At 51.4% G+C, this 13,298-nt stretch overlaps 1 protein-coding gene across 2 annotated transcripts in view; it reads right to left on the bottom strand.

Moving 5' to 3' along the window:
- The window catches only part of TRAP1 (TNF receptor associated protein 1), a 53,660-nt gene that overhangs the window by 9,936 nt on the left and 30,426 nt on the right, over positions 1-13,298 (bottom strand). For both annotated transcript variants that reach the window (XM_082644711.1, XM_082644710.1), the window contains exons 3-11: positions 12,652-12,734; positions 11,341-11,481; positions 6,982-7,053; positions 6,578-6,738; positions 5,654-5,763; positions 5,022-5,095; positions 4,059-4,214; positions 2,783-2,903; positions 2,264-2,333 (exon numbers count right to left, since the gene is read on the bottom strand). In XM_082644711.1, coding sequence (XP_082500837.1) covers positions 2,264-2,333; positions 2,783-2,903; positions 4,059-4,214; positions 5,022-5,095; positions 5,654-5,763; positions 6,578-6,738; positions 6,982-7,053; positions 11,341-11,481; positions 12,652-12,734 — 988 coding nt within the window. The remainder of the gene's footprint in view (positions 1-2,263; positions 2,334-2,782; positions 2,904-4,058; positions 4,215-5,021; positions 5,096-5,653; positions 5,764-6,577; positions 6,739-6,981; positions 7,054-11,340; positions 11,482-12,651; positions 12,735-13,298) is intronic.

Here is a 13,298-nt window from a genome sequence, read left to right as displayed (position 1 = left end):
ATGGCATAGAATCGTGAGCAACACTATTAGTGGTATTAGGGAGTATTTCTTAGTATTTCCTTAATATCCTGCCTTTCCTTTAAAAAAGGTGAAATTACCATTTGTTTCCTTAATAATCCAGGGTAGGGGAACAATAATGTTTAACGTTCATTTAAACTTATCCTCTTCCACTCCCATCCTGAATAACTCAGTCCTTCAGCCAAAGGGCAGCACCCGCATCTATGGTGGGGCAGCCACAGCAGCTAGGATGAAACGAAGAGGGTGTCCATGCAGGGTGAGGGTTGGAGGAGCCTGGTGTGGAATGTCAGAGCCCAAGGACTCCAGAAGAGGACATCCAGACTGGGGACAGCGAGCAGCTGGCAGAACGGCTGGCAGACACCCCCTTAGCCCACCGTGTGGCATTGGCATCAGGGCCCAAGCAGGTGAAGGAGCAGGGAGCTGGTGGGGCAGGGGGGGCAGCAGCGATGGCAGACTGGTAACATGGAGGGGACTGGTCAGAGGTAAACACATTAGGGATAATCAGAGGCAGATTCCTCACTGTCAAGGGAAGCAAAGGCCAAGACCACGGCAGTGCTGGTTGGTATTGGGTGAACTCAATACAGAAGTGCTCAAAGCACAATGGGAATAGGTCAAAGGGCAAAGGAGTCAGCCTGAGTAGGTTCCTGCTAAATCAGGGACAGCTTGGGCATCAAAATAAACAATGACAGTAACAGATTATAGCCCTTGAATAAAACAGGAAATCAAGTCATGCAAATCAGTTATACAGATATGAAGAAAAGCACATGCATATTGTAAGAAATGAACACATAGCTGCCAAATACCATCCCTTTACATAACATCATTACTAATCACAGAGGGAAAAAGAGTAACTTCACGTGAGCAGGCTGGCAGACACCCCCTTAATCAAGTGTCAACATGAACATCACCAGTAAGGGGACAACTCTAAGTCGTGCACCACCTGACAGGATGCATCACTTTGTGCTACTCCCGCGCCTAAGCATGAAGGAGCATCACAATCCGAGCAGAGGGCCATTCTGTAGAATCACTGGCCTGAAACCTTCAGAAGCATCCAGGTCGTGAAAGTCGGGGAGACCGTGGAATTCGGCCAACCTCCAGGAGACTGGAGAAACATGACAACTAAAGGCTTGTGTGACTCTGGACTGGACCCTCCTACTCTAGAGGACGTGACGGGCACAAGTGTGCAACGTGGATTGGTCTGATGAGACGTGGCAGCTGCGCCACGTCAACTCCAACTGACGGCTGTGCTGGCTGGGAGGAGACCGTCCTTGTTCTCTGGAAACACACCCTGAGATACCTGGGGACGATGGGCATAGAGTGGACAACTTACTCTCCCAGGTTCAGGGGGAAATCGTACTTTGCATCAAGTTTCTACTTCTTCTTTCAGTTTCTTTAAAAAATTTCATTTAAGTCTGACTCTGCTGGTCAAGATGAGTGCTCAGACTGACAACCTAGCCCTAGAAAACCACCAGCAGTGACCAAGTGGCCGGACACACCCCCGCCTTCAGCCTTGCATCCTGCCAGCGTCTGGGTCAGGCCAGTCCCAGCTGCTAGGGCCAGAGCACATGCCTGAGATCAGAAAACGTGGGTTCAAATACAGGTTCACTCACTGGCGGGTGTGACCTCCCTGTAACTCAGTTTCCACAACTATGACATGGAGACCTGGCTCCCACCTGCAAGGATGACACAGGCTGTACAGGAAGGGCTTGGTACAGTCTGGGTGAGAATAAATGCTCAGTAAATAGCAGCTGCTGCCATGATCAGGATGGGGGAGGAGAAATTCGGCCACCCCAGCTCACGAGGATTCCAAGAGCAATGTCTCCAAAAGAGAGTTCAGTGCCCAGCCCTTGTCTCCTTCACACCATTAGTGACCTTCCTGGACCGAGGTCAGACGTTCTCCTGGCTCTGGGGCCGTCCTTTGCCTCGTCCACCCAGAGACAGCCCTGCATGGAACTTCCCCTGCCGCAGCTGCCCCGGGAATGAGTGACAGGGATTGGCCAAGGGAGGGAACATCTCCTGGAACTGGCAGCAATTCTCCTCCGTGTCAGTCTCCAACCCCCTCTTATAAAAGCGTGAAGTAAAACATGGGGCAAAGCACGCGTGACCTGTTCATATTCTCCAGGCCCACAGCTCCCTTGGGCACCTTCAGCTCCACCCTCTGCTCTCAGCAGCTTCAAGCCCGCCTGGGCCTTCCGTGGCAAAGGCGAACCCGGTGAGGTGCCCACTGTGTCCTGCGGCTGCTCACCTGACCAGCGCGCTCTCCTGGAGGAGCTCCCGGCTGAGGTTCAGGGGGATGTCCTCGCTGTCCACCACACCTGTGAGACACAGGCCGAGCGCGGGTAAGAAGGGAGGACGCTCGGGGGCTCCTCCTCCCAAGTCCCTTGTCTTCCTAGAATTCAGGCAGAGCCCAGGTCACAACCATGGGGTCGATAGGAAAGCAAGCAAGGCCGGTGAGCCTTTGCTGGGACAGTTTCTACGATTTCAGCATCAACTGGACCCTCTTTCAAAACTACCTCCTGGGTTTTCTGTTCAAAATCATAGTATATCATGGATAAATCAACCAAGACTAGTGTTTGGAGACAGGAAGCTCCCTGGGAGGCGCCACACTGTGAGGACTCGGCTCACCAGCCAGCAGCTGTGGTGACTCGCCCTGACCCGGCACTCTGATCAAAGATGAGCCCTTTCTGATGGCGTTGGCATCTGGAGCAGGCAGCTGCTCCTGGGCCTCAGCCCACACAGCTGGGCACACACACTGGCACCGAACCTCGAATGAAGCGCAGCCACGTGGGCAGGATGTTGGTGGCCTTGGTCTGGATGAGGACCTTGCGGCTGTACAGCGAGACACTGGAGCCCAACTCCCGGCTCACGTCAAACATGGTTGGTTTCTGGAGGCAAGGAAAGGGCAGCGTCAGGTGGCAAGAGCAGAAATCCGCGGCAGCCCTGCCAGGAGGCAGAGCCTGCAAGGCCACGGGGAACCCCTTCCTAAGGCTGCCTGGGCTGGGAGATCTGAGGCAGATGTGCGGTGTCCTGCCTGTGTCTGTCTGTTCAAAAGCCCAGAGGGGCCCGGGGAGGCCGCTCCCACCATGGCTCCGGGTGGGGTAGGGGGCCCTCTCTGGGCAGCTGCCGCCCTCCCCATAAAAACAATGACTTACATGTCCCTGCGAACAGAGCCAAACCTGCTAAGGGTCAGGGGTCAGCAAACTAGAGCACACAGGCCAAATCACCTGTTTGTATAGCTTAGGATGGCTTTTCCATTTTTAAATGGTTGAGGAAAAAGGCAAAAAATTACATTTCATGATACGTGAAAAATACATGAAATCCAAATTCCCGTGTCTACAGTTTTCGGAACCCAGCCACACGTGCCCATCTCAGTGTGGCCCGTGAGCCTCCGCCACAAGGGCAGAGTCCTTGGTGGTACAAGGCTGCAAAGCCCAAAGTGGCTGCTGTCTGCCAACCCTGCTCTAAACCAGCGCCTCCCAAGCTGCCGTTTGCACACACACCACGTTGGGATCTTGTTAAGGTGGGAACTGACTTGGGGGGTCCTGGGCCCAAGGCTCTGCACTCCTCATGGGCCCAGGGGAGGCTGGGGCTGCTGGTCTGCAGAGCACACTCAGCGGGAGGGTAGAACAGCTCTTTCCAAGATGGGTAACAGGCGTGGGGCTCTAGTCAGTTAAAGCCAGGAAAGCAGGGTTCAACCCAAGCAGGTTTCCCAGCTGCAGGATTTGGTGGGGCCTTCATGGTGCTGCCCTAAGCCATGTAGAAGTAGGGAGAGCACACTGCATGGAGACAGGACACCTGCACCCGCCCACAAAGCCCAGGCCTGCCGGGCCAAACATCTCTCTGTTCAGCACCCCTCACTTCAACTTCTGTTCATCCGTCCAGACGCATAGGATTTTCTTTCGTCCTGATGCTGCTAAGGCAATTTTTGTGATGTCTGTGCTGAGCTGTCACCGTTCAGGGGAAGTGCTGCTGGTGTGTAAACCCAGGGAGCAGCGGACAAGTCCCTGGCAGCCCGCATGGCAGGTCTGCGCCCGGCTCACCGTTTCTGGCACGTAGAAGAGGCTGCGGATGTTGAGAGGTGCGTCCGTCTTGTAGTGCAGGGTGTAGCGGGGCTTGTCATGGGCCTGAGCGATGTAGCGGTAGAATTCCTCGTGCTGACCCTCGCCCACATCCTTGGGGTCCATCATCCAGATGGCCTGGAAATGGAATGAACAGGGACGTTATGTTTCAGACGCATCCTCCCAACAACGCATGGAGCTGACCTGGTGGAGCTCGCGGGGCCCGGGTGCTGGCAAAGGAGCCCTCAGCATGACTGAGGGTCGGCCTCCCGGGTCCTCTGTCTCCAGCCCCACCCTCTCCAGTGCTGGTCAGAGAGACACACAAAAGGCTCTGGGAACAAGCACCCTGTCCCCAGCACAGTGTCAGGAAGAGCAAAGCAGGAGGCAGGGTCTGGACGAGCCTGCATGATGTCATGACGCTAGCCACCAACAGGTGAGCAGCTCGAGAAACACGGTTGAGCCACGCGCCGGACAGTTACTGAGCCGTGAAAAGGAACAGAGCCCTGATACACCCCACAACCAGCATAAAAGCCCTGAACACAGTAAGAAGCTGGACACAAAAGGCCACAGAGTGGTCGACTCCATTTTTATGAAACGCCCAGAATAAGCCAATCCAGTGGACTGGTTGCCAGGGGCCAGGGGCCAGGGGCAGGGAGTGGGAGTGACTGCTGATGGGCATGGGGTCTCTTTCTGGGGGTGAAATGTTCTGGAACCGACCATGGTGATGACAGCATGACTGAATACACTCAGGAGCACGAAGCGTGTGCTGTGAAGGGTGACCCCCTGGTGCACATGGACTTGCCTGCACCCACAGATCTCGCCTCCCCCAGAACACCCAGTCCTGGGGCTCTGACAGCAACGCCCAGTCCCACCTCTGCCCCGCCAGCCTGACGCGGAGCAGCTCATCTCCACAGCCACCTGAGCCTGCAGGCAACCAGGCCTCACCTGCAGGGTATTAAGGCGCCTTCCGTTCAGGTACAAGGGGAAGCTGACAAATTTGCTGTACTTTGTCACCACATCTGGAAGAGACAGAAAAAAGCAATGAACACAGGAAGCTTCTGTAGTTGAAAGCTCTGGAAGGTGCTGCAGGGGTCACACAGCTCTGGGAGGCCTCGGCCCTGCCCTCCCCGCACACAGGGAGCAGAACTCACTCCCAAACCAGATCTCGAGGCCCAGGCCACCATGAGACACGATGCCTTCTTGGCGGCATAAACGGTTTCACGGGCTAACGTGACCCCTTGAAGAGCGCTGGGCACCTTCAGTAGCATCCAGTGAGACCTGGACAGAGAGGAGCGCCTCGCAGCTGCACCCGCTCTGGTTATCCGGAAGCCTGGACTCAGGCTGGGTGGGCGGGCTGGCAACATCTTACAGCACAGGCAGGACGAGCACAGGACCCTGCGCCACCAGCAAGCGCAGTGGAGACAGTGCTGCTCGAAAGGAGGGCAAACCTGACCCTGCCCCAACCCACGGCCAGCCCTGCGCCTGCGACCCCCGCCCCAAAATGTCCTAAAACGCAATGGCAGGAGGTACCGCACTGACCCACGCGCACGTCCCCAGAGGCCCAGGCTCCTGCTCACCTCGAACCCGAGCCTCGCTGGTGAACTCTCTGCTGTCTGCCCTGAGGTGGATGATGATTTTGGTCCCGGTTCTAACTCCTGAGGCTTCGGCGATTTCAAACACCCCAGAGCTAAGACACGCGGGAGAAGGAAGGCAAGTTCCACCTGTCAGTGCTGAGAAGTCCCACGTGGCAGGCAGGACTTGCACAGAAAGGAAGCTGGAGTGTCCCCCAGGCCATCACACCTCCGCCAGGGACAGTGGCCGCTGGGGTTGGGGCACGGGGCTCCCCGCTCCTGAACACAACCTCTCAGTCTCACATTCCCCTGAAGCAGCCAGGTGAGCGCCAGACTCTGGGAAGAGACCCCCGTCCTGTGCTAACTCCAAGCGCTCTGGACCCCTGGCCAGGTGCCTCCTCCCAAGAGTAGAAGCACACGAGGGGCACCTTGTCGATTCCTCGGCCCTGGTGACTGTGGGCCCCACTTTCACTTTTCCTGCGGGAAAGCAGGATTCAGAAATGAAGTTTGGCGGCCTGTGAGATAAACACTTAACCTTGGCTATGGTGGGTGCCATCCTCCACGAACAGTCAAGGTGTTCCTGGACATCGCAGGCCCAGGACACGGTGGAGACGGCGGGAGGTGGGGCAGCCAGGGAGCCAAACCCTGACCCCGACAAGGAGTCAGGGACACGCCCTCAGAACAAAGGCACCCGTCCCGGAGTACAGAGCGGGGACCCACCCGGCAAAAGAGTAACGGCTCCCCGGGTGTGGGGCTCAGGCCTCCCATGAAAAGCCCAGGACAGCGCGCTGGCGCTTTCCAAGGAGCCTGGCTTCCCAGACCAGGCTGCAAGCTCCAGCTGAGTCCCACTCTGCATGGCAGGCGACACTTGCCTCGATGGCCCCAAGGCCTGGGGACACTCCGTGTGTGACGTGGGACCTGCTCACTTACCCGTCTGAAAGCCACTGGTACCCGGGGCTGCCTGCGTCCACCGAGCGAGAATAGACCTCGACTCTGTCAGCCACCATGAAGGCCGAGTAGAAACCCACTCCAAACTGGCCGATGATCTTGCTGCTGGCCCCCGCCTGGCTCTGGAGCGCATCCAGAAAGGCCTGTGGGGCGAGACTGGTCAGAGGGGGGCAGCCCTGCCCCGGAGACCTGCCGACACAGTGAAATCCTGTGATAAAGGGTCCCCAATGCCAACAAGCTCGTGCCTGAGGACATTCCTCTGAAGCTGGTGTCCAGAGCGTCTGGGACCTACCCTCTCTGGTCAGAACTGCCCTTTGAGGGGAGACCCTCGAACCTGAGAGGGGGAACAGCTGCAGCACCTGAGGAAAGGGCAGCGGGTGGCTTACCTTCGACCCCGACCTGGCAATTGTTCCCAGGTTGGACACCAGCTCCTCCTGTGTCATCCCGATGCCAGTGTCCTGAGGAGAGAGACAAGCTAAGCACCCAAGCGAATGCACCAGGGAGCCAGGATGGACGTGTGGGGACACCCAGCACGAGCACATCAGTTACACTTGCCAGGTGGGCCCAGCAAAGTAAGAACACTGTCACCAGAAAAGGCGAATTCCAGCCACGTCAGCCAGGCCTCACTGGAGAAAACCTCACTAGAGGATAGACACATAGATTAAAGGGACAAAACAGAGTCCAGGAAGAGCTGCACAGACATTGTCACGTTATTTTTGACAAAGGTTCCAAGACAAATCACTGGGGAAAGGAAAAACAAATGGTGCAGAAACAATGGGATAGCCACAGGCGAAAAACAACTCTTAGCCCTTCCCTTACATAAACACAAAATGATCACAGATCTAAGTGTAAGAGCCAAGGCTGTAAAACTTGTAGAAGAAAAGATAGGAGAAAATCTTTATCACTTTGGAATAGGAAGACTTTTTCGATAGGTCACTAAAAGCATGAAGCATAAAAGGAAAAGGTGATAAACTGGATTTCATTAAAAACTTCTGCTTTTCAAAAGCCACTACTAAGAAAATAAAAAGGCAAGCCACAGACTAGGGGAAAATATTTGCAAAAGTATATCTGATACAGGACTCGTATCTAGAATATACAAAGAACTCTTACAACGCAATAAAAAGACAAACAACCTGATTAAAAATGAGTAAAAATCTGAAAGACATTTCACAAGGAAGATACACGAATGGGAAACACATGAAAAGATACTCAACACCATTAATCATTAGGGAAATGAAAATCAAAACCACAACGAAATACACTGCTCACGCACCAGAATGGCTAAAATTAAAAAGACTGACAGTGACAAGTGTTGACAAGGATGTGCAGCCACTGGCATCCCAAATGCTGCCAGGAGTTACGCAGAATGGGACACCTGCTGTGGGAACATTTGGCAGTTTCTCATAAAGTTAAACAGACACTTTGCTTACAACCCAGCAATCCTATTCCTAGGTATTTACCCAAGAGAAATGAAAATATATGCCCACTCGAAGACTTAAATGTTCACAGTGGCTTATTCCTAACATCCCCAAGTGCTCACCAACTCGTGAATGGATATGTAAAACTGTGATGCCTCCACACAGCTGAGCACTTCTCAGTGACAGAAAGGAACAAACTACTGATACATGCAACAGCGTAGAAGAATCTCAAAAGCACTGTGACAAGTGAAAGAAGTCAGACTCAAAAGACTACCTCCTGTGTAACTCTGTTTACATGAAATTTTAGAAAACAGAAAACCATAGTGACAGAAAGCATATCAGTGGTTGACAAGGGCTGAGAAGGGCAGGGAATACTGGGGTGATGACATCAGTGGTGTGGGTGGTCCCATGACCGTATATGTTGGTCCAAACACACTGTACACTTGAACTTAGGGAACTCGATTATATGTAAAAATCATATCTCAATAAAGCTTCTCAAAACAACAGCAGCAGCAAGCAAGGCACACACATGCACAGAGCAGAGCAAAGGAGTGAACAAGAGATCACCAGACACCAGCAGCAATTCTGAGAAGCGAAACCAGGCCTGCTGGGAAGAGGCAGAGTCCACGGAGGCAGGCCCTCCACCCCGTAGGATGCACCCACAAGCCCCCCGCCGCCCCATAAGCCCAGCCAGCAGGTCCTAGAGCAGCTGTCTCGGGAATGTGGTGGTCCTCAGGCCCACTGCCTGATGAACCCCACTTCTGCCTTTCTAACTCTTTGACTTTAAACTGCTCAAAGGTTACAACAGCCGCCAAAACTATTGCTGCGTCTAAAGTAAGACTGTTAATCCAAATACTGGGCTGTGATTAAAATATAGTACCACAAGGCTTCCCTGGTGGCGCACTGGTTGAGAGTCCGCCTGCCGATACAGGCGAAACGGGTTCGTGCCCTGGTCCGGGAAGATCCCACATGCCGCGGAGCGGCTGGGCCCGTGAGTCATGGCCGCTGAGCCTGCGCGTCCGGAGCCTGTGCTCCGCAACGGGAGAGGCCACAACAGTGAGAGGCCTGTGTACCACAAAAAATAAATAAATTAATTAATTAATTAAAATAAAATAAAAAATATAGTACCACATAATATTCAATAACATGGGGAAATATGCATCACAAGAGTATAAGTATAGTTAAAAGTGTGGGGCTTCCCTGGTGGCGCAGTGGTTGAGAATCCACCTGCTAATACAGGGGACACGGGTTCGGGCCCTGGTCCGGGAAGATCCCACATGCCACAGAGCAACTAAGCCTGTGTGCCACAACTACTGAAGCATGCCTGCCTAGAGCCCGTGCTCCGCAATGAGAGAAGCCACCGCAATGAGAAGCCCGCGCACCGCATCGAAGAGTAGCCCCTACTCGCCTCAACTAGAAAAAGCCTGTGTGCAGCGACAAAGATCCAACACAGCCAAAAATAAATAAATAAATAAATTTTTTAAAAATGTGAAGAGTTACAGCTGACTCTTGAATAACACGGATTTGAACTGTTCGGGTCCACCTATTTACAGATATTTTTCCAATAGCAAGTACTACCTACAGTACCACATGACCCACAGTCGGTTGAATCCGTGGATGTGGAACAGTGGCTACAGAGGAACTGCATAGGGAGACCTGCAAATGTGGAGAAACCGGGTATACAGAGGGCAGACTAGAAGTTATATGTGGATTTCTGACTGTGGGGAGGGTCTGTCCCCGCCTCCCCAGTGTTATTCAGGGTCACCTGTATATTAAAAAATAATATATCATTTAAAAATCTGTTTAGGGGCTTCCCTGGTGGCGCAGTGGTTGAGAGTCCGCCTGCCGATGCAGGGGACACAGGTTCGTGCCCCGGTCCGGGAAGATTCCACATGCCGCGGAGCTGCTGGGCCCGTGAGCCATGGCCGCTGAGCCTGTGCGTCCGGAGCCTGTGCTCCGCAACGGGAGAGGCCACAACAGTGAGAGGCCCGCGTACCGCAAAAAAAAAAAAAAATTAAAAATCTGTTTAGGGACTTCCCTGGCAGTCCAGTGGTTAGGACTCCGTGCTCTCACTGCCAAGGGCGCGGGTTTGATCCCTGGTCAGGGAACTAAGATCCCACAAGCCTTGTGGCATGGCCAAAAAATTTTTTAAAAATCTGTTTAGATATGTAGACTAATGCATAGGTCAAAACCCTAAATAGACACATACTAAAATGTCAACAGTATTTATTTTTGAATGATGCGGTGATTTTAAATTTTCTCCTCTTCGAAAAGGGAACCCTCTTACACTGTTGGTGGGAATGTAAACTGGTGCAGCCACTATGAAAAAGAGTATGGAGGTCCCTCAGAAAACTAGAGTTGCCATGTGATCCATCAAACCCACTCCCAGGCACATACCCGGACAAAACTATAATTCGAAAAGACACATGCGCCCCTATGTTCACAGCAGCACTATTTACAATAGCCAAGACATGGAGACAACCTAAATGTCCGTCGACAGGTGAATGGATAAAGATGTGGTGTATATATATATATATATATATATATATATATATATATATATATATATATATATATATATATATATATATATACAGAGAGAGAGAGAGAGAGAGAGAGAGTATACAATGGAATATTACTCGGCCATAAAAAAATAATGAAATAAAGCCATCTGTAGCAACATGGATGGACCTAGAGATTATCATACTAAGTGAAGTTAAATCAGAAAGAGAAAGACAAATACTATATGATATCACTTACATGTGGAATGTAAAATACAACACAAATGAACCTATCTATGAAACAGAAACAGAATCACGGACATAGGGAACAGACCTGTGGTTGCGGGGCAGGTTGTGGGGAGGGATGGAGTGGGAGTTTGGGATTAGCAGATGAAAACTATTATACACAGGATGGATAAACAACAAGGTCCTGTCATATAGCACAGGAAATATATTTAATATCCTGTGGTAAACCAAAATGGAAAAGAATATGAAAAAGAATATATATGTATAAGTCACTTCATTGTACAGCAGCAATTAACATAACATTGTAAATCAACTATACTTCAATAAAATTTAACAATAAATAAAACGTCTCCTCTTCTGCTTATCTGTATTTTCTAAATTTCTAAATTTTCTAAATATTGAATGAGTGTTTTTATAGTAAATTAATAGTAAAGGTGGTCAGCAGGTCACCAGGAGCCTAGAGCCATGACAAAAAGGCAGCCCAGCCCGTCCCCCATCCCAGTGGGTGGAGAGGCCCTGGCGGTCGCCAGCATGGGAGGCAAGGTGGCGTGCCCCGCGTCGGGACACTTGGATAAAGTACCTGGATCGTGATGGTGCCTTTCTCGGCATCAGTCTGCAAGTGAATCTCCATTTCCGGTAGCGTCTGGCCTTCAGACACCAGCTTATGATGCAGCTTTTCCAAGGCGTCGCTAGCATTGGAGATCAGCTCCCGTATGAACACCTATGGAAATGGAAAGAAGATGCCAACGCTGCAGGACCTATTTGGTTATAGCAGCATCTGCAGCAACTGGTACAGGCTGAGGGAGAAATGCCACAGAACTGTTTAACCAGAAAGACGTCCTGCTTTCCTCAAAGGCAGTTTCTCCAGGGCAGCTCACAGAATGCTTGAAGTTAGATCACACTGCCGTGACCCAACTTTATGTCGACTCTGACTCTACTGTTCCTTCCTCAACATCAAACCTGGAGTTAGGTGTCAATCTGTTAATTCTAAACAGGACCCTGTGAGACAACTTCTTTCTCAACTCTTGCCCAGGGATGTCAAAATATCCTCAAAACATATTTTTTCTACTCCACAAAGGACTCACTGACTTCATTTAATCTCATCACAAACCAGACCTACCATGTTCAGGAGAAAAAAGGGCCACAGACCCAACTACCAACCCGTGTTTGTAAAGCCCTTTACCTGCGACAGACCTTCCACTTACAGTCAGACGCAGCACATGGGGAGAGGGAAGGAGGTGTGACCTGACCCCAAGAGAATAGAAGCCGGATGTCACAGGGACATTTGAATATAGAATTTAACAGGACGAGACCTGGAAATACTCCCTGGAAAGTCCTTTCATTTTGGAAAGTTGTGCTTTACCCTTCTCAAATTCTTTGCATTTTAGCAAAAATGAGCATGGAAACGATGGTTCACCATGGCTGTCACCCTTGGGCTTCATCATTTCGAGCTTCATCTCCTCAAAAAGGTCTGCTCTGCTCCACACTGGGCCGGGGTCTTCCTCCTCCAGCCCCGACACCCCCACAGACCACAGGTGGCGATGCCAGGTGACGAGGGGCGTGAACCCAGGGCCTCTGCGCACATCAACAACACCACAGAGATGGACCTCAGCAGGACCCCATGGCAACACCTGAGGGACTTCTAAATTATCAGCAAAATTCATTAATAACCAGGTTCAATCTGGCTCAAAGAATCACCTGCATATAGTTATCCATAAAACCCAACAGATTTTGGTAAAAATACTCTCACTGGTAGCCAAGATGAGGACCTGTCCAAATTTAATGCATTTTCACAGCTAATGTACTAGCTGGCACCTCCCCAGAATAGCATAGAAACAGTCTCGCCAAAAGAAACCTTGCGAGCGCCGGGAGTGATTAGCAGGTACCGCACCTCTTTTTCTGAGTACAAGGAACGGGCAACGATGTCCAGAAGCTTCTTTGTCTCAGCCTGGAACTCATGTTTGGAAACAGAACCTAGTAATGAATCGCAGACACAACCAATAAAGTTTAATGTCTTTTTTCGTGGAAGAATATGATACATAAAACATTCAAAAAAATCTTTAAGGTAAGGAGTTTTAAACATGTTTCAAAACAACGAACAAAAAAGAAAGAAAGAAACCAAGTGTCTGGGGCTCAGGCAGGGGGTCTTGGGAGCGGAACAAACCAGTGGTTCCCTCTCCCCGCAGAAAGGGGCATAAGGGCACAAGCCCTCACCTGCCTCCCTCCCCGCAGCCCGCAGGCCTCAGGTCGGGCTACCTCCAGGGGCTGTCGAGGCTGGCACTCTACCCAGTCGTGAGGCGAGCTGGCTCTAACAACCAGACCCTGGATTCTATTCCTGAATACAGTGGTTTCCAAATTGATCATTTAGAGAGCAAAATAACAAGAAAACCTCACTTCTCCCCTTAACCCAAACATCAAATATTCTGTTGTCGTCTCATTTGAAAGCCAGAAATGGACCCACTGCAGGACTGGCTCTGGAGATTGCCTTTCACACTTGCCAGGAATGAAGGACAACCCGGAGTGCAGTCCTTCATCCGC

Source organism: Mesoplodon mirus (genome assembly GCF_964341445.2).
Source record: "Mesoplodon mirus genome assembly, chromosome: 15".
Taxonomy (NCBI): Eukaryota; Metazoa; Chordata; class Mammalia; order Artiodactyla; family Ziphiidae; genus Mesoplodon; species Mesoplodon mirus.
This window is presented reverse-complemented; position numbering and strand designations above follow the sequence as displayed.